Source organism: Cariama cristata, unplaced genomic scaffold (genome assembly GCF_000690535.1).
Source record: "Cariama cristata isolate BGI_N322 unplaced genomic scaffold, ASM69053v1 scaffold8543, whole genome shotgun sequence".
In the NCBI taxonomy this organism is placed as follows: domain Eukaryota; kingdom Metazoa; phylum Chordata; class Aves; order Cariamiformes; family Cariamidae; genus Cariama; species Cariama cristata.
The window spans coordinates 15,368-42,047 of NW_009606616.1; the positions used below are offsets into that span (position 1 = coordinate 15,368).

General features: G+C 51.5%; 1 protein-coding gene across 1 annotated transcript in view; it reads right to left on the reverse strand.

The window, feature by feature from the left end:
• The window catches only part of CLPB (ClpB caseinolytic peptidase B homolog (E. coli)), a gene marked incomplete at both ends in the record, with an annotated part of 68,697 nt that overhangs the window by 15,189 nt on the left and 26,828 nt on the right, over positions 1-26,680 (reverse strand). The window contains 3 exons of the mRNA XM_009696424.1: positions 892-969; positions 11,016-11,130; positions 16,377-16,474. Coding sequence (XP_009694726.1) covers positions 892-969; positions 11,016-11,130; positions 16,377-16,474 — 291 coding nt within the window. The remainder of the gene's footprint in view (positions 1-891; positions 970-11,015; positions 11,131-16,376; positions 16,475-26,680) is intronic.

Sequence of the window (26,680 nt, forward strand, 5' to 3'; positions counted from 1 at the left end):
ATTACTGACTCTTCAAGACCTGCTATAAGCACTGCAATGAAGTCTCAAAAAAATTTCTTACTGCTTTTATATGGCTTCATAGCAACTCATTTAGAGTTAATACTCGGCCCGCCGCTGCTCTGAGGCCGAAGGCCGGCCCAGCAGCCATCTCATTTAGAGTTAATACTTGGCCCGTCGCTGCTCGGAGGCAGAGGCCCGGCCAGGCAGCAATCCCTGCGTCCCTCCCGTTGCCTGACCCCCTCCAGCCCCGGCATCGTCCCAAGGACGGCCGAGTCAGGGGCTGCAGGGGCACCACCGCGGTTGTTTCAAATGTCACAGTTTGGTTACTTTAAAAAGGCTTTTTTTTTTCTTTTTCCCCTCTCTGACTAAAAGTCATTTTGTGACACCATTTTATGAACTGATCAGCTGTCACGTTGCATTTTATTGTGCTTGAGGACAACTATTATCGGTGTCAATAAAATCCTGTCATTACAAAGCAATCCTTGCCCACAGGAGCAAGATGAGCAGAGATTTGGTTTGCAAGCAGCAAATTTCTACTATTACCCCCCGACGGAGGCATTCCTACTGGAAAGCACCGGGCTGTTAAAATAACAGTTTTATTGTGAAAATTGCCCTGTCTCGAGGCTTGGAGGGCAGAGAGATGGTCCCCCAGGATAATTCAGCGCGAGGTGGCTGGGTGTGCCGGCGCCTGGCAGCAGTTGCCCTGCAGGACGATGGACTGGGGGACCGGTTGGAAGGAAGACAGCACCTTTAACTGGTATTTTACACAGAGCCTGCGAAAAGTGCTGCGGGCCGGCGCTGAGCCCGAGGAGCAGCCCTGCCGCAGCCCCTGCTCCCAGCCCAGCCTCTCCACGGGGCTCTCCGTCCCTCTCACCACGACCCAAACATTACCTATTCCGGATGATCCCAAGAAAAGAAAGACCAGCGGGTGCTCCTCATCGTACCAGCCGTTTTCCTTCCTCCGAATAGCTGCATTTAAAGACAACGAAAACAAAAAGGCGGGGGGGGGAAGGGAAAGGCATATAAATCAATGACACAAAAGCAAGTATAATTATCACTAAGTATACGCTATGTTTTACTGCTCTCTACCCACTCAAAGTCCTCGCTACCATTAGTGCTATCTAATTTGATTAGCCAGCCAAGGCCCCAGAGACACCTAATCAGGTTAGCATGGATTTGGAAAGCTGCCCAGAGCAGATTTCGGATAAAGTTTTCCAGGATGTGCACTCAGCGTTGCCAGGGAGACGGCAGGGAGGGGGGACAGGGATGGATGGATGGACGGATGGATGGAGGGATGGAGCGACAGGGGCTGGATGTGAGAGACATGCTGTGTTGCCAGCTCGCAAGTGCAACCTTGCTGCAAAAAAGCAGGTTTTAAGAGGTTTATGCATTATTTCTCGCGTGGGAATGGAAAGAGGGAGGTGACTGAAGGGCACGAAAGCTCTGGACTGGTGCAAGTCTAGAAGGGCTGGGGAAGGACAGCTCGTTATCGCTGTGCCTCTCTGGACTGCGATATCCAAGGGCATCCTGGTTAAGGCACCAATGGAAAATTTTACAAAAGGCAAGGAAGATTTGGAAACGGAAACACCCCGTTACCTCCCAAACTCCCAGTCCTAACAGCACCTCCCTTCTTCGGGACAGATGCCAATCTGCCTTGCAGAGCTGCTGATGCCTCCTACCCCTCACGGATGCCCACAGCCACCCAAGGGGCGACTCAGCCCCTCAGCCCCTCCGAACAGCCTCAGACCCTGCCAGCATGCTCACCAAACCAGTAACACCACTGCACTAGGCTTCTCTGGAAGATAAGGAATGGCTTTTGAGGCCAAGAGGATCAAATGTAGTCACCCACGGGCTGGATCTGGCTCACAGAACACAAAAGTGACCGCCTTGCTTCAGACCAAGGGTCCAGCGTTGCCTGGCCTTTTGGCTAAGTAAATAATTCTTAGCATTTTAATAGTGGATACCTCCTTGGTTGGACTGGACTCGATATCTGGTGGTTGGCTGGCACCAGGAGATGGACCAGCTGTTTTGTCCCTCCGCTGCGGGCACCAGCTTGGTGCGGCGATGCTCCCCGAAGCAGTGTCCAAAGCAGCAGCCACAGGAGGAGGTTCAGGGACAAGCAAGTCCCATCAGTGGGATTTTTCTCCCTATATTGTGCTGACTCCCGGCTATCTTCGCCTCTGGGGATCTCCTGTGCCCGCTGTGGCGTGGATCCTCCACAGGTCTCACTCCCAAGTACCTGCCCAGCCTCCCCTGGAGTCCAAGCAAATGCCAGGAACCTTGGAGCAAAGCCTGTGCTGAGCACAGCCCATGGAAAACAGACTCCCAGGGTGTTTGCACCCTGAAATGTTTTGAAGTGCCCATCAGTAAACGTGAAATATGGGTGCAAGTGGGCAGGGTGACTAATCCGCTTCACTTCAGCAGTGGCTAAAGGGGACAGGGCGAGGAGGAGGAATTTTGTGGGTTTTGTTCTGAATTGTGATCTGCAGGGGCTTCAGATCTCACCCAGACCTTGTAAGGGATGAACCAAGCTCTTATTTCAGGATGTTCATAAGGACGCATGCCAGTGGGACACGGGGACATGTAAGGAAAGCATGACTGGGATTTGTCTCCCAGCTTGTCTTAAACAGGCTCCAGCAATGACGGGGGAGCAGGCGCTGCCCAAGGGCACAGCTCTTCCCTGCTGAGACCCAAAGAACTGCTCGTGGGGGACAGCAGTGCCGTTATCCCCATGCCCCAACTGCCGATTCTGTTCCCTAGTCCCAAGAAACCAAAATTACCCAAGCTTGCTCTGCTCCGCCAGCCCTCTGGGCACATCTCCGTGTGCTGCTTCCCACCGAGCGCTGGGGACGGACTCAGACCGAGCTGGAGCCAGGAAGGGACCAGAGGACACAGAACGTTCCGGACCACGGCTTGGACGCGATTTGGCAGCTGGCTGTAGTGAAACGATGCAGTGCAAGGCTCCAGAGCAGAGCACAGAGCTCACCAGGGCACGGTTTGCGCCCTGGGAGCTAACCACAGAGGCACTGCAATATACCGAATGGCCAGCTCCGCGCTCAGAGGGAGGGAGACACCCACATCTCAGTCTTCCCAATTTAACTGCATTATTTAAACACGGCCTGTATTACAGCTCTTAAAAAGAGTTATTCTTGCCATACGGATTGATGCACGTTGTAAAGCATTTTGTGGTATTTCGTAAGAAGTGACATAAACCAAAACTGTGCGCTGTTACAGACGGGGAGGCTGCGCCGAACAAGGTACCTGCGAGCGTGCTTTTCGAACGGCGCGGCGAGACCCAAGGTGCGGCATGTTATGTTTGATGGAAACAGGGTACGAAAGGGGCAAGATGCCCAAGAATGATAACCTACGTTATTTTTAAGGTAGCAGAGGAAAACAGCAGCATCAGAGGTAGAATAAAGAACAGAGGGAAATCACTCAGAGACCCGCAGCTCAATCACGCTTTTAAAATAAAGCCTTTTAAACGTTGCTGCACAAGTGGCAAAGCTCTGCATTCGCTGCCTTTCAGTGGCGTCCACAGCAAACACCGGAATAAAACCGCATCTTTCTCTGTGACTGCCATCCCCCAAACCGCATCTCCTCTCTTTCTGACTGCTATCTCCAAAAGGCAGCCTGGGACCGAGCTCTGTCCTTGTCCCTCAGCCCTGGGCTGGCAGCTGCCCCTGTCTCCCCGGAATGAGGCACCGGCCGGCACCATGGGGAGCTGTGGATTTGTTTCTTCCCAGAGCTGGCAGGAGCGCATCATAGTAACCTCTAAAATCAGGGAATTCTGAAATTCAACCTCTAAAAGAAAACCACTTCATAAAACTCTCTGCTTGATGGGGTATGGGAAAACAAAAGATCCCTAGGAAAAGGCATCCTAGCCGTGGCAGGTGAAGAGGTCTTCCTGTAGGAACAGGGAGAGTAATACGACATGGGAAATATTTAATAAATATTCCTATTTTGCATGTAAAAAGATTTGCATGTAAACATATTTAACAAATATTTCCATTCTGCACGTAAAAAGAAGCTGAATTTCGTAGCCGACAGACTGACAGTGAAATGCTGCCTCTGCGAGCCAGAGACACGGTGGGAAGATGTTAAATAGCAGCAGCTGAAGTGAAATCTTCCAGCAGCTGGATCCTACAGCTGCACTGAGGAGTCTCACGTGAATTTGCCACGAAGCTCTTGCTCCCGTTGCTGAGCAGACCTGCACGCAGCTGAGCCCCTCTGAGCCTACATCTGTGTCTGGGGAGACCCAGGGAAGCCGATAGATCCGGTCAGGATCAGGAAAACACATGCAAAGCCTCAAGTGAGTCTGAAAACTGCAAGAAAAAAATCAATCTACTGAGGTTAACGATGAGAGGTTTGTGGATTGACTTGACCACAGTCATTAAGTATCTCCACAAGATAGCACAGAACTCGCTCATCTAGCAGACAAAATTAACATGCTCCAGGGGCCGGAGCTAGACGCATTCAAACTAGAAATAAGGCAGAACAGTTTTTAATAATGAGGGTGATTAACCATTGCAGCGACTTACAAAGAGTGTGACTGAATCCCTAATCCCTGTGGACGGAGACGGCAGGAAAAGACGGGAGATCTTCCTGGAAGGTGGTGGGAGCTCAGGCTGAAGGCGCAGGTTTGCATCGCTGCGCTATACAGCGGGTCAGCCTAAACAGCCAAAAAAACCCAATTTAACCTTGAAGTCCAGGGCACATCCACCCAGAGAAATGGGACTGAGTGCAGGGATCGTGAATTTAGTGGGAACTCAAGCCCCAGCGCCACAAGGAGTTGCCATTTTATGCCTGGATGCAATCGAGATGCATTACTCAGACCCTTAGCCAGGCTAATAAGTCCTGACTCCTGTCAAGGCTTAATTAGGTCGGGCGCAGAGCCAGGCTGCAGGACTGGCCTGCGTCCGGCTCCCTCTCACCCTGCCCGGGTGTCTCTGCTCAGCCCACGGACCAGCTCGGGCTGCAGCTGGCGATTGCAGCTCTGCTCTCTCAGAAATCACGGGCAAAGCCCGACAAGCACCCAGCCCTGCCCTCCAGCCCCTCACGGGCCATGCCACCCCCACAAAACAGCCACCGCAGGAGGAGGAAGAGGAGGGAATGGCGGTGCCCTTGACATGCCACAGCCGTCCCAGCCCCTGCGCACCTCTGAGTGCATCCCACCGCGTGCCCTCCCCAGTGCCGCACGTGCTCCTTCCCTGCCCTTTATCGCAGCAAACGTGAGGTCAAACACCCGGGGTGGATATATTTTATAAAAATTGATGGGGAATAACATGACCGCCGACAATTTCTGCAGCTATCTCAGCTAAGATAATAAAGGTAATAAACTTTTGCTTCAGGGCACGGAGTGACCACTTGCAGGGGTCAGTATGTTCAATGGTCCGAAGGCAGCGAGGTTAAGTGCGGTCTTTTTTCACTCCCCTCTGAAGCAGGATACCAGACTTTATGGGTCTGGTATCACTCATAGCAACTCCAGGGATATAAAGCACTCCATAAAAAACTACCATAAAGTTACTGCTTGTGATTCAGTGTGAGATCCTGGCTGGAAGGTGTTGATCATCATTAGCTAGTGGGTTAGTTAGATCAGCAGAGTGATGAAGTGTAAAACCTTTTCTACAAGCAGCCTTAAAATGATGAGATGTCCTAGCACACAGCCTAGCCTGAGTGCTCTCGAGGTTCGGAAAACCTGAAAAATTCTGGATGTCACCAGAGAGGGGCCACCGCACCCCCAGGTCTCACAGCCAGGGCCGTAGGAGACTCTCCTCGGTTGGCCATTCCAAGTGCAGCTTCAGCAAGAGGAACGAAGCTGCCACCCTAGGACGGAGCAGGACACCAGCGCCAGTCTGAAGGATGAGCACCTCAGCTAGGAAAGCCTGCAGGAGCACTCCTCTCCTTGGGGTTCGTGCCCACAAAGCAGCTGCCGGCCAGGTCGATCGCTCCTCGTTGATAGCCACGCAAGAAATCCATGCTGTGCCTCTTGGAAAGCTGTCCCCTTCCTCCTCCTGTAACTTTAGGGGTGGCAGAAATAAATAAATAAATAAAAGGAGGTAGGTCACACTGCTTTGCTGAAATTTCATTAAGACATTCAGACCCAATGTCCAAGCAAAGTGGCTGATGATGACGCCTGGGCCTTCTTCTTTGGAGCCATTTCCAGCGTCGCTGCAGTGCTCTCACTTTATTTTGTACATCTGTAACGGCGTAACTGTAGCGCTGTGTCTCTGAGAGGCCCTTCAGCTTGCTATTGAACTGATAAATTCACTGTATTACTTTACACAAATCAATACCCTAGCAGTTATCAGGGGTTGATGTGACCGAAATTGGTTTCAGCCAATTTGTGAGTGTAATAAATGTCCATTTATCAAATCAATTCATTCAGCGGTGCTTCTCAGACCGCCCGGGCTCAGGGTACCAGGGGGTGATGTCTCCAGGTCCATACCCACCGTGGGATCGCTCCCCTCTGCCCAGGCTCTGCATCCACAGACCAGGGTCTGCGCATCCCCGAAGAACCGCTCGTCCAGCCCCACCGCCGGTGGCTCTGGGATGTGGGAGAAGATGAACCTCACACTGGACCCAAGCTCCTTCCTTGCAAAGTCTGACCCGACTCGCAGGCAACCTGCCTCGGTACAACAAGTGCTACGCACACGGAAACACAGGACTTGTAAAGGATCCTATCTTGTCCAAAATAAAACCAATTTCCTTCAGATCAGGGCAGGATGATATTCCTGCTCACTCATTTTCCTTCAGCTTTGAAGATGAACCTCACACTGGACCCAAGCTCCTTCCTTGCAAAGTCTGACCCGACTCGCAGGCAACCTGCCTCGGTACAACAAGTGCTACGCACACGGAAACACAGGACTTGTAAAGGATCCTATCTTGTCCAAAATAAAACCAATTTCCTTCAGATCAGGGCAGGATGATATTCCTGCTCACTCATTTTCCTTCAGCTTTGAAATGCCAACTGATGTCAACTTTATAGCTGCTCAGCATGTTCAAAGTTTGTAATTTTATCATTAAAGAATAGATTTTCTGCACTACCCTTTACTCAAAACACTTTTCCTTCCTCCCTCCTTATTCAACTTCAGGAAGAGTTGCACCAGAATACTTCAATCCAAAAGGTTTAGAAAATCAGCACTGGGAAGTGGTGGTTTTGAACCCCCCACCTCTAAGTGACCACTGCCTGGCAAACGCGATGTACCTATATCAAAGAGGCCTTCTTTCTCTGCCATAATGTTTAGGATATGAGATCATGAAACAAAACAAAACAAAACTGCTTTCGAAAAATACCCTCCTTTGGTTTATAACCTCAGACAGGAGATGCTTTCTGCTGATCCCTACGAAGCGTGCACTGCTTCACCCCAGTGCCCCTGCATCTTCACATGAAAAGGCAAAGGAGACCTAACCAGACGGAGAGCACAATCATTTCTGAAAGTGCCCTGGAAGCACAACCCTGCGCCTTGTAGCTGTTCGGTTGCATGAACCGGTTGTGGCATCCAGACTGCCATTAGCTCCTGGGACCACAGGAACAACCTGCCTGTTTCTTTCCAACACGTTAGGAGATGGCATATTTAATGTGGATTTTGTTAAAAAGAAACAAACATCAACACCTGCCGAGGGAGAGCATCGCTCAGCCACGGCCGAGCTGCCTCCCACCATCGCTGTCCCCAGTCAGAGCACTGGCAGGAATCCTGCACCCTCGGAGATGCCCTGTTATCATCGGTTTAATCATCATCCACCTTCTCACAGTCCTGCCATCGTCTGTCCTGCTTCGTGTAGCAGAAAAGAGAGCAGCAGGGCTCGGATATATCCCGTGGAAACGACAGAGAAGGGTTTCTTCCCTCTGCGGTAGAGATGCCAAGCTGTTGGTGCTGCGACTGCGGCAAGCTCCGTACAAGCATCCCGGCGGTTGCAGCCCCCGTGCATCCCCACCACCCCGGACCTGCGCAGCAAACCCCAGAGCCCACGTTCCCTTTGTATTCTTGGCTGAGCCCCTCTGGAGACTGTTTGGATCGTGCATGGAGTGACAGATTAAATCAGATTATTCAATTAAGGCAGCAGTTATAAATTAAACATATCAGCTAGGCTCGGTAAATCTCAAGACGTGGTGTGCGGCAAGTCTCCTAGCCAACAAACCGCATCGGCGAGTGCAGAACAGGAGGCACGTGGAGTCCACAAAGTGGCAGCAAAACCAGCTGGGAATAAAATAAATAACAAAAATAGATAGGAAGTGCTTGAAAGAAAAAGTCACGTCTCTAAATTCACCCCTCCTGCAAGAAAACAACAAAAAAGGGGCAGAAGGGAAGAGAGGGAGGAGGGGACAGAGACTCTCCTGCTACCTTTTGGTCTGATATCCCGAGGCTGCGGGGGTATCAAGCGCATTCCCTATAATTCAATAAGAGAAACCTCCATAAAGGCAGCCACTTTAATGTGCAGAAACACCACCTGTGTCAGAAACAGGCACTACCCATTAATCACAGCTTCCCAATTAGCCGGGACCGCTGCCCCCAGGCACAGCCACTCTCCAAACACAGAGGGTGTCTGTTGTGTTCGCAGGGGGAGAGCTGGCTCCGTCCAGGGCTTCCAGAGCACACAGGACTCGTCTTTGTTAACCACACCGCTACGGGTTTTGTATTTATGACAGCACGTTGCTCGCAGCTCTGCCCTGACCTCAGCCCAGTCTTACCTCGCTGTCCCATTCTCAGGCACTAAACTGGGACGCGCGGACGGATCAAGGAATTATTAACAGGATCCAGAGGCTTTCAGGCTTTGGACTGGCAAACCGAACCCAGCCCAGCTTGCTGGAGCCTTGATTTCCTTCCAGTCTTTTAGCGTCCGGCATGAAATAAATGGGTCCTGAGTCCTGAGAGGCTGCCCCAAGCCCGTGACGCTAAGGAAGACCACTTCGCACAAACCACCGGGACCCTGTTTTTCTTTTCCCTTCGGCAGCCGTCGTGGCATACGCAAAGCAAGGTTTGCAGCGAGAGATAATAGCATTTACTAGGCTAACCGAGACAGTCGGACATCATCCCCCTCTGCTCCACAGATGCCCAACACCCTTTCGTCTCAAAGTGCCTAACTGATTAACATAACGAAGTTATGCTCGCAGCAACTGTCTGTGCTCATCTGAAATTTGTGGTCTCTGTTTGGGCCCGCGTGCCTAAAAGCTGTTCTGGTTTTCCCCCCAACTCCATCCACTGGTCTGACACAAACCATTACCTTTTCCTCCAGACCTCGCTGCGTACTTGTACGGTTCCAGCACAGCCACAAGAGGCCAGACTCCTCATTTATTCCCTGCGTTTATTTAATTTTTTTTTAAACTGTGAAAATGCAGAATTTGAAATGCGGGAGAAACACCTGATGAGAAAGGCACCACCACCCTAGTTTGGGAATGAGGGCCAAGGGCTTTCAGCAGAGGCAGGCAAGGAAACGCCGGCGAAGGAAACACTCCAGGCTCCTGCTATTTGCAATGACTCCCAGACAGAAGCCACCACGTGTTTTACCAAATCTATAGTCCAGACAACTAACGTGGCCCTTCAGACAGAAAACAACAGAAGCAGACTCCTCGTAAGGGCAACGTGCCTCAAAGCGCAGTCTCGTAAGGAGGCACCTCATGCAGCATTCCTCTCTCAGGAGCGGACCCAGCAAGAGAAGATGGTGTCCCCTCATCTGTCAGGGCTCACGGATGCAGCAGGGAACATCACAGGGACGTGCTGCTGACAAAAGGGTTTGCTTTCAGGTTTTCTTCAGTATTTACTGACAATACCTCCAGAAAGGTGGGGATGGAAAGAGCTCAGGAGGCAAATAACCCTCCCACTAGCTATCATCCATCCCCTCCTCCCCAAAGCCCGGGTATCTTGTGACTAACCACCTCCAAACGCACTCGGAGAGCTCGGGATTGTAACCCCCACTGACCACCGGCCCAGGCCCTGAACTCCGAGCGAAACCAGGCTGACAGGAGGCAAGAGGAGCTTTATGCCATAAACTGCAGCTGCTTTGGCTGAGCAACTGTTTCCTCAGCAGCAAATGCTTTGTTTGACACAAGAACTAGAGGGCACCAGGCAGAACTATCAGGAGGCAGATTTAAAATTAATAAAAGGGTGCATTTCTTCACCAGCTACGCAACTCCCTGCCAAAGGATGCTGCAGAGGCTGGACGTTTACAGGGGATCCAAGGGAAACTTGGACAAAATCATGGAAGAAAAATCTCTGGAGGGCTGCTGCACACAAAGATGTAACTTCTGGTTCAGGGTACTCCTGGCTTGCAAATCGACATCAGGGACATTGAGAGAGTAGAGTGGGGAAATACCGCTCTGTATTGCTTGCTCTTGTATAACTTGCTAAAGCTCCCCGTGCTTTGGTACCAGTGCCAGGACACTGGCCCTTGATCTGACGTAGCACGCGTGGCCAGGCAAGGATGGCTGAAGTATGTGCTTGTATTTTATGTGGAATGAAGCCCCAAATCTGTAAGGGATACAGAAAAATTCCCCAAAGCAGCCTGTGCGTAAGGGGTTTCTGTACATAAAGTTGTACAAAACCGCTTGTGAATTACTAACAAGGGATATTCTTAAAACAAACAATCTTGTAAAAAGACAGCTCCGTGTTCAAGTATCATCACGTTCAGCCACTGTGTTTAGCTGAGAGCTGCCTGCCTGCTCAAAGGTACGCGGCGAGCATCTCAGTGACCAGCTTTGACCTGCGAGCCGCTACACTTAATCTGGGGAGAAATCATCCCGAATGAAAGGGCTTGTAGGCACCTCGCTCCAGTGCCTGGGAAGGAAGCATTCGATGCTCCTCTCTGCTGCTGCGCCTGAAACAGCCTCTCTTGTGATGAAGAGCAACTGTTCTCTCTCACAGCCAAGAAATACCTGCTGGACCTCACCACCAGTCCCCCCATAACCTCGCTGACCTGTTCGGAGGCAGCCCCAGATCAGGGTTTGAGGGAATAGTTCACTTTCCCTGTGGAGCAGAGGATGTGGGAGGGCAGAGCAGGTGGTGTGCAAGGGGTCCTACCTGCTCCCACCGTCGCTATTGCGCTCTCCTGACCGATGATGTGCTCTTTTAGCCGTTGCTCCAGCGGAAACCTCCGGCGTTCTTCCACCTCCCTCCTGCGCTGCTCCTCCTGGAACTGTGGAAGGGAAGAAAACGTTGGAATCGGAGGCTTTTCGGAGCAATAACATGAGCACGGGGTAGGTACATAGAGCTTCCCCCCCGCCGGACTGCGCAGCCCTGCACGGGTATCCCTCTGACACCCAGACAGACAGAGCACTGCTCCCTGGCACTGGGAAGCAGCTGGAGCAGATGCAGCTCGGTCTGGAAGCACCAGCCCAAGCAAGAGGAAATTTCTGGATCTGTCGGGGAATGGTCTGGAGTGCACGGGAATGGAGAGAAGTGGGTAGCTGACGGGAAAACCAGACATCGCACTGCTTCTGTAAGGGTGACACAGAGGGAACACTGACACTGCTCAGATTTCCGAATGAGCTCTTAATCCGTTAGGAGCTTGCCTATTTTGAAAAACAAAGCCTTGACTATTCTACCCACATTTGTTTTCCCACCCTCCACATATCTCCTACTCAAGGCCTCCAACAACATCCCTGTGTCCTGCTGTGTAGGTTGGGCAAGTCAGACACCATCGCGTCGCAGACAAACCCACAGCAGCACGCAGGACGGCACTGGAAAAAGCTCTGTACTCGGACATTTGCTTTCTTCCACTTCCAGCTCCCAGGGAAGCAGGGCCTTCGAGAGCCAGTGACTTAGGCATTGCTTCCACCCACATCATCTTCTGGAGCTGAAGGCTGAGACAGCACACAGAGCAGTTGACAGAGACATCTGACACAAGCACCTCTCCGAGATGCTCAGGGACGCAATACAGGCAGAACCCCAAAGAGGGAGGAGGTCTTATGGTGCAGTGAACTTCTAGAGGAAAGAGGACAAATCCAGCCCCTGCTCATCTTTAGAAAATGCTGCAAAACTTTCTGCGGAGCACCTTTCCCCATCACAAGCTGAGGCTGACTCTCTCACCAGTGAAACCACTGCTCTGGAAACACCTGCCCCACAAAGCCAGGCTTAGCTAAGGACAGAACACAAAGAGCCCACGGGGTTTGCAGAGTCGGTAACTTAACACACATACCTGGCCCCACCACTGAACCCACCTTCCTGAAGGGGAAACACCTCTAGCCAAACCAGCAAGCGGTCGCAGAAGCTGCGGCAGGATCCTGCTGCCAGAGCTGGAGTGGATAAAACCCCCCCCCCAGCCAGGCTGCCAGTGTTTCCTGCGCTAGTAGCGACTCTGACAGAAGTTAAAAAAAAATAAATAGCAAACAATCCAATTTTGGCTGGTGCTATCAGTCTCGTGTGTAACGGAGAGATGCCATCAGCCCTGATGCCTCATATGGAGCAATAACTTCCCTGCGGATCCCAGCGGAACAACACTGTTGGATAAACACCGGCGTGTCTGCGGTGATCTCCCCCAGGCACCACGGGGCTGCAAGCACTGCTCTTGCCATCTATCTGTGTCTCTCTATATATCTTGACAAATCTTTTCTTCCTCCCTCCTCTTCTGCCTTTCTTAAGGCACAGAGGACATGATCTGTGTTGTCAGGATACCAAGCGATTCACACACGGAGAGGGGAGGACATGCACGAAGAGCAGGAGGGGATGCCTCTCTTCCACAACGCCCTCTCCCTCCCTCCTTGGAAAACCAATATTGTAAAAGTCCCTGGGTAGGAAGAAAGTCCCTTTCATGATGAAAAGACTGCACTAGTTACGGTGCTTTTTCCAAGCTGTCCCCCTCTGTCCCGGAGAGACCTGCCCTCCCATGTGCCACCTCCTCGGCAGAGCCGCAGGGCCACCAGGCATCTGGCAGTCAGGTCACACTGCCGGCCCGGCGCATCCCGAGCAGCCGTCACAACCCACACCGAGTGGGGACATTGGAACGAGAAAAATCCACCCAGAAAAACATATTTTGGATCAGTCTGGGATACAACCTGCAATAAAAAGCCACACTAATCTTGGATTTTACACGAGACACAAGCTTTCGCTCCCTTCTCTTCCATTGCCCCCTCCATCCTCCTGCATAGGTACGCATCCAGCTTCTCCCACCTCCTCTCTGCTGTCTTGGTGCCGGGGGCAGCTGGAGCAGCACATCTGAGCTGGGTCTTGCTCCCGCCGGACATTTCTGCCGAGGAGGCAGCCACAAAGAATGCGTTGGACTTCAGTCCTCAGCGTTGGTGTTGAGGAAACCAGCAGTTGGAGAAAGGAACGCCTTTTCCTGTCTTGCGGTGTGAAATGGTGGCAGCGGGGACCCTGTCCCCACCCCGGACAACTGACCTTCTTTACTCCTGAAGGAACTTTTACAGCACATCACTGGCACGTAAGCAGATTACGGCCGTGTTACGTGCCCTGAAAGAAATGCAAGGAGCGGTACTCTGCCCTCCTGTTGAAGGCAACCAAACTCCTGCGCTCACCTGGGCTAAGAGATTCTCCTGATGCGATGCCAGAAGCATGAGAGATGTTAATTTTTAATAAGAGATTCACTCCACCCGTGCTTTGGCAGTCCTCACCTTGAGATAATAACAGCTGGCCGCCTGTCACCGAGATGGGCACGGCAATCGTGTTCATCACCTTTCGTTATTCATTATCCAGCATGGCATCCCTCCCAAGCATGACTGCATTTACGGGAAAATATTCAGAGGGAAGAGGATCAAAAGCACTGCACCAGCAGAACCAAACCTTCGCATAAAACCTGCAGATGTGGAGGGGACAGTGTCTTTCGCTTTACAGGAAAAGGAATTTAAAAGATTAAAGCAAAGCAGGATGATAAACTTCTGGTCAGCTGCAGAACGTCAGGGACATGAACTAAGCTACGACAGCCTTTGGAGAGCTGCAGAGTGGTTCTGCGGGAAGGGCAAACGCCGTCCTGAGGTAATTCTTGTGGGTTTAGAGAAAGCACAAAATCGGCTTTCACTGCCAGGCTGCTCTGCCCCTGACTCTACACACAGGGTTGTGTGCGGCTCAACAAACAGACACTTTGCAAACAACCAAGAGAGACATTTCTCTCATAAAATATGCTTAAACCAACAACCCAAGGATGTTCCGGATGGAAAAAGCAGGCTACGCTTGAGCCACAGCTGGATGTTTGTTTTCTTTAAAGGGTCCATCACAGGCGATTCAGCATGATGAGGCGGACCCGTGTTCCAGTTCAGGAGGTCCTCACACCGCTGCTTGCCAGGAGGGAGCCGGAGGAAAGGGCAACGGCGTGCTTGTCCTGACTGAAACACTCCTTAAAATCCTTTGGCAGCCACTGATGGAGCCAGGAGAGACCACCAGACGGATCTGACTGGGCGCAGTACCCCAGGGGAAAGGAGCTGAAGGGCAAAGAAAGACTTGTAAGAGCTGAGATCAGTCCTCGGGCTGCTTGTCTGCCAGTTACGTATGGAGGACACTCATTTCAAGGGCTGCTCCCTTCCTTTTAGCCCTAGATACGACAGCTTATTTGAGCTTCACCAGACTCCTTAGCAATGGGAACTAGCTCAAGGGTCCTAAACACCAGGCGAGTGTGGTCTAGCACAGGGAAAGCACAAGCAGAATTCTTTTTTTTTTTTTAAAGAATAAAGGAAATCAAAATAAATTAAAAATACATATGAAAACTCCTTGTTATTCTGTCACAAGGATATGTAAATAAAATCTATGGGATGTGCTCATCCAGTAATAGTTCTGCCAATTCATTCTCTAGCAGTGATTAAAATGAGCAATAAATTCTCAAAGACTCTCGGTGGAATGCAGATACTGGGGTGGATGCAACCCCGGGAGCACCATATCCCCCCCAGCTGCATATTCATCACGAGCTGGCTTGACTGTCTTATGTTTTATATACAAGTACAGCCATTTTCATCAGGAACATCTCTCTAGATATATTTCCTTTCTCTCCTCCATCCATTAGTTAAGCACAAAAACCAACGCAGCTTTTCCAACTGTTAGGGGCAGGTTTCCTTGCCAGTGCTGGACTCCAGAGACCATTTACCCGGCAGATAATTCCCCCTCACCTTCTTCTCACAAAGATTTCAAGTATTTTATTTTCAACTTTCCTTCCTTAAAACTTGCTTGGAGAACAGTACAAGCGACCAAGCAGTGCTTCTGGCGAACGCAAGAAGCCGTCAGCTCTGCAGAGGAGTGCCACGGTCAGGGTTTCCTCCGCTGTGAAGGAGCGTGGAGAGCCCAGGAGGAAAGATCACTGTCTCCCTGCTTAGGACAGAGGTTTAGCATTCCGGAATGGGATTTTGAACTCCTGCACGAGCAAGGATTTTCCTAGGTGAGCACAGACAGTACAGCAGTTTTGACCACCCGGCAGGTTTAATTCATGGTAATATCTGCTAAGGGCAGTAAATGACACAGTTCTAACTACCTTCACCTTCCACTCGTGGGCAAGTTCTTAACCTCAGGTTTTCCAGCACGCGAGTGCAAATTCCAAACTCTGAGGCGCACAGTGTCAGGACAAGTCTGCAACCATGAGCAAACCTGGCCTCCTCCTGCCTCATTCCCGCTTTTGCAATCTGGTGGCACCGGGCAGCGGGTGAACTGCCCTGCCTGGCCTGAGATTCTTGGAGAGATGATGCTGAAGAGGCATTGCTCATCACAGCGGTGACAGCCTCTCCTACTGACTGATAATTAGTTGCTCCTACTTGAATAAGGCCTCCTACCCAGGAATTTTAAATCCTTGACATCAGGCTGCAGATCCCTCATTGTCTAATAACCTGCTACTCGGTAAATCCACTTATTCCTAGGGTTTTTATTGGAACCACTACAGCAAATGTGGTTCTTTTCCCTCTGTAAAAAACCTCATAACAGCGACTCACAAACGGGACATGGTGTGCTCCAGCCCGCTCAAGGAGAGTGAGGCCGATGGGGCGAGGTGGGCATTTCACAACCAGACAGCAGAAACGGGTGTTGTGTGCCCAGGGCTGGTGCGCGTGAATGCGTGGATCCCAGGCCCACAACTCGACTCTGAATTCTCAGACCTGGTTCTTTTACCAGGAATTTCAGAAAATACAGTAAAACCAACCCCCTGATTTTACTGTATTTTTGCCAAGGGGTTACAGAACAGCATTACCAGTCCTGCGCAGGTCACTGCCGAGGAAGAAACGTTAACATGGAAGAGGAGGGCACACAGCCATGGACACAGCTAAAATACTCCAGAAGTGTTTTTTTTTTTTTTTTTCCTTATGCATCACGTCACTAGTTTATATGGATGTCTTTTGAAAAAGCATGGAGGTGTAGGTGTGCTAAGGTGTTCCTCCATTGCTTGCACCAGGTCTTCTCTGAAAGTGTTTTTGTGGTGGGAAAGGAAACACAAAGTCACCTGAATCTCAGGCTCACCTTCGTCTCCGACGCTTTCAGAAGGTTCATGACCTCCCCTTCACGGGCATAATCCAGGGGTGTATGTCCCATTTCGTTCTTCTGCAGGGGGTTGGCACCTGATGGCAGGAAGAAATTAATAAGATCAGGGATCAGAGTTCAGTTTTGGGGCAGAATGAGCAGGAAGCACATCTTGTGCCTCCCGTCCTAGTCTGTGTCCCCTCCTAACCTTTGCTCCAAAGGGTATCTGGATCAGAAAGGGACAATGTACAACCAGCGGTTACACGCGCGGGTGTCCAGGGAAGAAGAAAAGGAATTGTCACTGCTAACAATTGGCTTGGCAGGGAAGAGCTGCTGTGGGGGATGAGAGCACATGGTCACCAGAAGAAAATACAGCTTCACAAAAGCACCCGCTCCCCGGCTTGTGGGAGCCACATGGGACCACTGCGGCTTCAATTGGACACGCTGCCCGTCCTCTCTGTTACTCCAAGCTGGAGCTGGAGCTGGCTGTAGTCTGCGAAACAGCTGCCACCCTAAGCACAGGAGCGGCTGCTGGGGGAAAATCACACCCTTCTTGAGAATTTAGTTTTTAAAAAAAGTCAACAAACCCCAAAGAGCAAACTGGAGGGGGTCAGATGGGCACCCTCACAGAAACAAACTTGCACAGAGAGCTCCCTGTCCTCTGTCCCCGTCCCAGACACGCTGGATTGCAGAAGAACACGTGCAGTCAAACTGGTCCCAGTCGCAGTGATGGGAAGTACGAAGAGGGAATTCTGGCAGGGCAGCCTGAGATCAGGAGAGAAGGGTACTGGGGAGTAGCCAGTGATGCAGGCAAGGTCTCAGGATTAATCTCTGGCTCTCAGCATCTTGGGCGACATCTCTAAGGCACAGGGACTTGGCACTAATGTTCATACGCTCTGTGACTCCACGACAACTTGCTGTTGCCAACCAGACACCAAGGGTTATGAGAACGACCCTTCAAATCGGCCCCAACCCCCGCAAGCCGGTGCTTGAGCTGACCATCCTGCCCGTTTCAAAGTTGAAGCGTTTATTGAACCTTGAGAAGCAGCCTGGTGAGGAAGCTCTGCTCAGTAAGTCTGGCTCATTCGCCTGTAAAACAGAGGGGACGGCGGTGATGAGCTGCTGGGAAGGGCCCATGCACGACTGCGAAAAACGGGAGTCCTGGGCACTGCTACAGCATCCTGCTCTGCAAGGGGCTCGGCAAACGTCTTCCATCCCGCTGGAAACACGGGAGCGAAGCGGGTACTGTGGCACAAGCAAACCAAGCTGCAGGTTCTGTTTCTACGGCGCAGGAGAGCGCAGAGCACCAGGAGTGCTCAATAAAAGCCAGCAGCAATCATAATATAGGAAAGAAGGGCGAGGACTCTGCGAGCGGGAGCCGGGGAGATTAGCCATTTCTAAGCATTGGCATCAGGGATCTATATTTGCTTACAGAATGAAAAATGTGCTCCATAAACATTCGACACAGAGTAATTTCTATTGCAAGCCTTGTCGTTGCAAATAAAGAATATGATCGAGACAGGTGAGATTATATACTGCTGAGGCCGGCCACTCAATATCTTTTAAAGAGACAGTGCTCCCACGGCCCCCCCCGCTGCCGAAACCCACCCCGGGTCCGCGCTCCTCTGGGCAGCGAGGAGGGGGGCAACTTCTCCGGCTTCTCCAAATGATGACATCCTCGAGGCTAGGCCTGCTCTCATTTCAGATGAAGGTTGAGGGTTTGTTTGGCTTTCCCTTCCCCTGGATCTATCAATAATGGCTATCCAATATTGGCCTAATCCCCCTGTTAATGGCTTTGACGACTTGACTAATTGCTGCAATAATTGATAGAACCCGACTCCTACAACTGGTCGATTCCAACCTGGAGTACCGGCAGCAATAAAATATTACGCCGCAATAAATAACGGTGTCACTCTGCTTGCTAATAGAAGGTAAAAGTGGCGACTGGTTCGTCAGCGCCCCGGCCTGACCCCCTTCCCCATCCCCACCGCCTCCCCTGCCCTCTCCCACCCCGGCAGCTGGCTGGGGCGGCGGCGGAGGGGACGCCAACCTTTGGAGACTTAATAGAAGGCAATTTGTCACCTCCCACTAGCTGTCTGTAGCTGGAGATCGACACCTGGGCAACACCTCGGGCTGTGCGAGTCCATCGCCTCCTCCCACACCTCCCTCCTCATATTAGGAGGCCCCGGCTTATAATATTTGATAAATAGCACGCTGGTTCACTCCCAGCATCCGCGCAGCGTCGCGTCGCTGGAGCAGCTGCATAAGGTCACTCATTGGGGAAATATGTTTCTGTCAGCGGTATCGAAAAAAGTTTAGTAGAGTGACAGGCCTCAATTTTTCAAATTTTATTAACTCCATCCTCTTAACAATTTGTCTTGAATTCCTTCAGATTCTGGATAACTGTCAATAGAGCTCGCGACACAGCGGGTGCTGGTACCCGGGTCCTCCGCTGCCGTCAGGGAGGAGATGGGGATGGCAGGAGGAGGGGGACATGGCGGAGAGGGGGAGATGGGGATGGCAGAGAGAAGGAGGCGATGGCAGGAGGGAGAGGAGGATGCCAGGGGCTCACAGGCGATGCCAGGGGCTCGCACAGGGCTTGGCGCAGCATCCCAGCAATGCTCCCTGGGCAGCCCTGTGGTCCTGCCGCAGCTCGGTGCTTGCTCTCCATCCTCCGCTGCAGTCTGTCCTGGCGGGGCAGAGGAGCGGAGATCTGGCTCAAGGCATGTAGCCAAACACGTGCCTGCTGAAGCAAGAGCAAGTCTCACAGCTCGGTCAGACAGAACGGGGCTCACAGTGGCATCAGTGACCCATATGGACACCCAGAGAGCTACGTTTCTCCAAAGACTGGACACACAGAGGCTGGGAAAAGCCCTGGGCAGAGACAAGGAAAGGAGTAAGCGTGAGGACCTCATTTCCAAGCACAACCAGATGCTGTGAAAGCTCCTGCAGGGACTGCTGCTCTCCGGCATCCTCAGAGGTAACCTCCAGCTGAGCGCCTGGGTCTGAGCCTCTCTCCTGCAGACCAGGAGGCTCAACAGCAGCTGCTATGAACTCACAGGAGATGCTCTGCGTCCTGGTGCCACTCCGAAGGCCCTGTCTGCAAAAGGGCCGGACAGAAGCAGTAGCCTGTACGGTAGACAAGACGCCAACATGTTCGACATCTTGTTGTCTTCCTCTGTTTGTGTCCTGAAGACACGATACGATGAAGGTGGCAACCAAGCGCTTGGGTGAGTCTCCGGTGCAGAAGACAGCACAGCTTCAGTCAAGAAGCCACTGAGAGCCATTCTCCCCAGTACAAAGCCACCCACAGTCTCCCAGAAGCAAAGCTGCTAATTTCATAATTAAGGCTGTCAGCCAGGGACTGATCTTGCTAATCTCTCTTTACAGCAGTTGTCTCGTCATCACAAAGTCATTTCAGCAAGGGTTCCCCGAGTTCCCTCTGCTCATCCAGGTCCTCATCAGACCCTTCCCGGTGAGGAGTGCCCAGCCCAGCCCTCGCAGGGCTGCAGAGCCTACACTGACGGGGACCGAGCCCTCCATGGGACCAAAGCCGCTCCCTGGCCACACCACAAACCCAGGCTCAGCCCCAGCGCTGAGCCTCTCCCGAGCGGAAGGGTCTGAGCACACTCAGCCCTCGGGCAGGATGGGTACAGGCAGGGGCTGGGTGCTGCAGGTAGCCAGCTGGGCTCGGCCCGTCCTGGGCACAGCACGAGGGGCAGACAGGATCACAGAATCACAGGAGGATTTGGGTTGGAAGGGACCTTGTCCAACCCCCTGCCCTGGGCAGGGACACCTTCCACCAGACCAGGCTGCTCACAGCCCCATCCAACCTGGCCTTGAACACTTCTCTGGGCAACCTCTGCCACTGCCTCACCACCCTTACGGTGCTCAGACCCCAGACCACCCTGCCCTTGCACCAAGGAGCACCCCAAGCTCTTTCAGCAGGCCCAGCGAGCACCCCTTCTGCCAAAGCCGCCGCCGTGGACCCATCACAGCCCCCTTGCCCATCCTGTGCTCCAGCACACTGGAGGGGATTCAGGGAGCACCCCTCTCCCTGCAGCAGGCTCCGCAGGACCCAATCCATAGTTTCCCCTGGGAGGAAAATAAAAACCCAACTAATTTTTCTGATGAAGGAAACTAAATCCCAGAAAGAAGAGCCTGGGAACCCCCAAGCCCACAGCGGGTATGCTGCTGAGGATGCTGGAAATGGGCCCAGAGAGCGGCCGTCACCCTGAAGCAGGGAGGCTCTGAGCGGCAGACGAGCACAGGGACGAATGCCACAGCTCCGGTGTGCTAAATGCAATTTGCCCCTGCAGTTACACCTCTCCGTGGCCCTGTTCAAACACCAACAGAGTCTGGGATTCACCAAGGGGAAGCAGCCCACACTACCTGCTGAGGACTACACAATGTCATCAGCTGTCAGCTTTGACAAGGAATGACATTATTACTGCTCCACATGGCTAGTTAAAGTAATATAAAAAGACTTCTGTCCTCCTGAGTCTTCAGTGATTGAATTAGCATGATCACCCCTTTTTCCAGTAACGTAAACCTGTTTTTAAATCAATAAGACACATATTTCACAAGCAGTTTTTAACATACAACGTTAATACGAAAGCAGCCAGCCCAGCCTGTGATCCCACCACGCTTTTCCTGCCTGATGCTTCAATAAATACAAGAGACATTACAGGGCGCTGCTCCACTTGCCGGGCAATGATCTTGAGCTCTTGCCGAGGACCTGCCCCTGTGACTACGTTGAATGAATCTTCCCGAGTGCTTGAATTTTAATGTGCGCATACGCTCCCCTGGGAACATCCTCAAACCTCATCAAGGGAAGACCCAGAGCAAAATTTTCAAAGGTACTGGATGGAAGTAGAAGCTGTGGGCACACTTGAGGACAATACTCCAGATGATTTAGCATCCAGCCCCACCCCTCTTACTTGGTGGCACTTGCTAATTACCCTGGCTATGAGAGTATAGGAGCTCAAACCACCTCAAGGTATGGACATGCCGAGGATAATTCTGCCCTTGGTCTCTCCAGTGAAAGCATCCGTCTCCACAGGAGTAAATGCTCAGCATACTGAAGGCCAACATATGGCTCAAAGATGCAGTAATTCTTAGCTGAGAAGGTAGCTGCAGATACGACGCACCGAACGACAAGAACCACTCATTAGTGATTCGTAATATCCTCATTAAAAGTGTTAACACCATACAAAGCAATGACACCATAAACACTAACCCCAGGGTGCAAAAAAGATTGGGAAAATGATTTCCAAGCGCGCTGCGGTGCCTGAATGTGGTGATACCACAAATTGTCAATGTTTACTTGTACATAGTTCCTCGAATCCTCCCCTTCTGTCACTGAATGAAGCATCGCTTTAACGAGAACCCACACGAGAGAACCTTCTTTTAGCCTGACAGCGCAACCCACAAGCTCAACTCCCTCCGGAGATGCACACATGCAGACAAAGACGGCCATGAAATGCCATTCTCCCTCCTGCATGAACTGCTCCTGGTTTCCCGGTGGCCCAGGCCAGCGGGTACCACAACCACGACAGCCCCGGCAGCGCAGAAGACTGCGGTACCTGACCAGGTTCAGTGCCGTCACCTTGAGCGTGGGGCAATGCATGGCCCCAGGACAGCAGCAGCCCTCCCAGAGCTCTTGAGGAACAGGACCTGTGCTCCCTTGGTCCGTCCTCACTCATAAAGTGCAGGAAGCCTTTCCAACAGGAATTTGTTCTCGTCTTGGTGTGGCTCAGCTCGCAGGGCTTCCTCCTGCTCCTGCTCCCCCGGCTGTGCTCCGCATCCTTTCCGGAGCCTCCACTTTCCCAGGGCCAATACCGCTCTGTACTCCTCTCCCAATGTCCAGAACTTTGCACCTGACACCATTAAGAATACATTTTGTCCCAACCGACCAAGCTGGCAACTCGTTCATCTCTGGAGGATTTCTTCTCACTGTATTTACCCAGTCACTACTATGACTGTGCATGGGGTTTAATCAATTTTAACACATACACGACCACACAGAGAGATGGTGCCTCGATGCACAGCTGGAAAAGTGATGCAGAAAGGAAGGCTTCAGACTTAAATAAGAACTAGATGTTTCTGGAGCAGAGAGAGTCTACATGGAAAGGAGAGATCCTTTAAACCAGAAACAGCCGGAGCTCCCGAGATGAAGGTCAGATGCTGACAAGGGCAGGGAAGAACCAGCAAGGAGGGGTCCTTGAGGAGGTGCAGCTTAACCAGTGCTCCCAAACCTCGTGAGCCAGGCTGAGAACAAATCTCTGTGTGCTTCTGACAGACGGCAGCGGCAAAGTCCAAAACTAGGACGTGTAAGCTGGAACGGAGGCGTCAGAGGAGACGGATATCAGCGGGCAGAACGGTAAGAGCAGGATGCCTTAACGCCAGCCTATAAACCCTACTGCAGTGAAGGACGAAGTCCCACTGGGGGAGCAGGGATGTTAGGTATTAAAGACTGGAAACGAAAAGAAGATAAGTAGGTTGATTGCACGAGCCAGCAAACACAGCATTTGTACAGAATGAAATGTCCTGACTGAGTAGGGGAAATCCAGGACTAGGATCACACCTCTGAGAGGACATCGTAACACACTAAATAAAAGTGCAGGGACTGCAAGGGTAAAACGCATGATACCAATAAACTGATAAGAACTCGAGACTAAGAGCTGCTACCTGAAGCAAGTAGTTGGAGAGCTCCCAAGACAAGAGGCAAGCCTTAATTCAGTCAGGACAGAGCAGAAGACTCTCTCCAAAACCCCAGCTCCTAGGCACCACGCTGCAGCTGGACCCACGCTCCTGCGTAACTTCATTACAAGCAAAACTCAACGAAGAATCCATTGCCAAGGAGCTCTGTTCCGAAAGAGAACCACAGGAATCTTGCTAGAAATGAAGCAGCAGCTCAACAGCAGGTAATGTTCAGAAACATGGATGTTAAAGACTAAAGAAATCCATGCTATTCATTAAAAAGTCTTTATAATGAGAAAAATTAGGATCTTAAGAATAAAGCAACCCCCCCCATCCTTCAAAGCCTGGAAGCTGCATCCAGGTGAGGAAAACAGAACGGAGCATTTGCTCTGGCAAGTTCAATGCAAAAAACACAGGTCAAAAAGGATACAGAAGCAGCTCTTGCTTCGGGAATGAAAAGCAGAACCTCTTTTTAGCCATATCAGAAGTTGGAAGTGAGCCTGAGGAGGTGAGTTTCCACAGTTGGCCAAGGAGAAGTAGAAGGGCTCGAGACGATGCAAGGAACAGGCTAACTACACTCTGCATCCGCGGCTCCCGCGGGAAGGCTCCCATGCCAAAACCCTTACAGGGACGGGCCGCAGGAACTTCCTCGGGTCGGAGCATCAACAGAAAGTTTTAAAACATTATGGAGCATTAACAAACCACCAGGCCCCAAGACTTTTCACTGAGGAGCTCAGAAGGATCTCAAACACCAAATTATCCACCAGCGCTAACGACTCATGGCTCGTCACATCCACTACAGCACAACAGTGGAAGGCAGCAAACCTGACGTCAATCTGTAAAAAACACTTACACAAGGAGACACAGTAGCAGGCATATGGAAAAAACACGTAAGAGGAAAAGTCAGCACAACTTCTTTGGCAGAAAGCCTTGCCTTCCCCAAGCAGGGGCAGAGCCGTCGCTGCTCAGGTGGAAGTCGGGACCTGCTCCATGCAGATGCATCTCCGATGCCCGAGAACCTTGGAGTTCCTCACCTCAGAAGCAAGCTGTTACAAGAAAAAGGCTCCTCGTGGATAAATAATGACTTAAACACTGAAAACAAAGGATTTAAAGGAGAGCAAGTGGTCAGGGTCCATGAGGGAAAAAAGTTGTCCAAGGGCATCCAAGGGATTTCTGCTGACGCCTGTGTGGTCAGACCATCTGCGAGCGACTGGAGCGAGGGCTAATACTGACATGACAAAGACGACTACCAACACTAATTTATCCAAAGCCATTTGAGTGCCAGTGATGAGCTGGCAAGTGAAACTCAACTTGGATAACAAAAGTAAACCAATGCACATGTGGAAAAAGCAATCTGAACTACAGCCAAGCAGCGAGAGGCACTGAGCCACCCTTCACTGGGAAAGGGGGCACGAGGCGTTGGAGCTGCCATGAACAGTTCTAAGAAAACATTACCTTGCTGCTGAATCAAAGCAGGAATTAGTTCAGAAAGAAGAAAGCGCTGGACATTTGTCCTGCCCCGAGTTTTCCTCCTAAGCGGCACTGCTGGCTGCTCTCCAAGGAGCACGGATGCGGTGGCATGCGGTAGGATGCGGTATGCTCCCAGCCACGCCGAGTCCCACACCGCTGCCCCCTTTACCAGTGACCTGGCTAGGGGAGCCCGCTCTGCCGACAGGCGTGACGCAGGAGGGAAGAGAGAGAGGAATACCTAGAAGGGCGAGCCGCTGGCAGGGCTGAGAAGCACCCCAGATCTCCTGAAACTCAGCCCAATGCTTATTTACTCAGACACGTCGTGTCCTGGAGGTGTTTTGGTGTCCTCAGCAGCACACAATGCAGCGTGGTACACTTCGGGGCATGAACTGCAGAACGCTCTTTTGAGCTCCGAACAAGCCCTTCACAGTTAGTTGATCTCTTTTACACTGCTCAGCGCTGGGACAAGGGCTGCTGTCCTTCTTTATGGGTAGACTCTGGCCCACAGATTTTTCACTCCAGCATAAAATTACAAAATACAACAAAATGACCAAATTTGCTTTCAGTGATCCCAGTGGAGCTCTGAAAAATAAAGAGCTCTGCAGAGGTATGCCCAGTGCACAGGTACAATCCCAGCCAGAACCTGCCCTCCAGAAAAAGAACAGCAGAGGAGCGCACTGCCCTCTGAATGTATAAAACAGTTCCCATGCACGGCAAATGGGAAGATTGCAACAGAAAGAGAAAAAATGAATTAATGTGTGTGTTAGATATAAATACGATATTTTGGATCTGCCTTCCGAGAGCTCCAGAGGACAAGCATGTCCTCCAGTAGTGCTTCTTTGAACAAGGGTACTGCCGCTGGTGCACCCCTGGCACGGCATTGGCATGGCATGGCATAGCATAGCATGGCACAGTATGGCACGGCAGCCTCGCTCCGGCAGCTCTGTGGACCAGGGCAGCTGGTCAGGGGATCGTGGCGGTAGCTGCCAGTCCCCTGTGCCGGACACACAGCCCTGCATGCACCGCTCAGCCGCAGGCCTGGTGTCGTGAGGGCGAAGCAGGGGAGCCGGGTTTGCAAGTTCTTGCACTCCCTGCACAAAACTTGATGTATCTGAAGGAAGAACGGCTTCCCTCAAGACGTTGTGAATATTAGCTGAGTCTTACCTCAAACTGCTTTCCACTGGCGCAGGTGGTTAAATTCAACCTGCTTTCCAACACAACCCTCTCCAGCAAGGCACAGGAAGGACCAGAGCATGGAAAGGCTCGGGCAATTGGGACTCTGTATTTTGGGCTCAGAAAAACCTTTATTCTTTGCCATGCCTTTTAAAACAAGTTGTCCTACCTGCTCCTTTCAGTCTCACTTTATTGTAACGTGAGTGTAAGTCAGTTAATGCCTACTTGATACCTGGGTGCAAAAACAATCCGCCTTGCTCTTGTTTGTAAGGTAACAGTATGAGAAGGGAAACTAAAGAATCAGCGTCTCTCGATATCTACACATGTGTGCAGAGCTATTAAATTCATGACAAACATCATGTCACGGTAGAGTTTTGTACCCAGAAACACTTAGAGAGGGATCTATTTGCTCCCCTGCCCTATGGGGAAACTATTCTTAAGCACTCCGACACGGACATAAATGTGCTTGCACTTATACGCTTATTGCTCTCACTACGGTGGGATGTTAGACGCTTCGACACTGTGGTATGATTGGTTTCTAAATCCCAGTCTCACAGGATTTTAATTACTGGTCTGGCACGGCTGGGAGTGGAACTTGCTGCCGTCGGATGGAGGGGGTCGATACGCTGGCCCAGAACATATTGAGCCACAGCGCTTGCAGACTCTATTGCACTATTTAATCATCTTTTGCAAAATTTACAGTGCAACAGAAGGAATCAATACTGAATTTATCACATTCCCTTGTAAATATGAGCATGGAGAGGGACTCTGCACAGCAGCTGGCCTGGGATGGATGCCTTACAGCAGGCGCCAGACCTGGAGCAAAGCTCCAGGACAGAGCACCCGTGGGCAGCGACCATGTGTGTGACTCCCCCAAAACACCGACCCCGACCCCCAGCCGCCCCCCTGGGCTGAGGAAGGGCTTGCGGTCCTCTGAGGCACTGGCAGGAGCTCAGGGG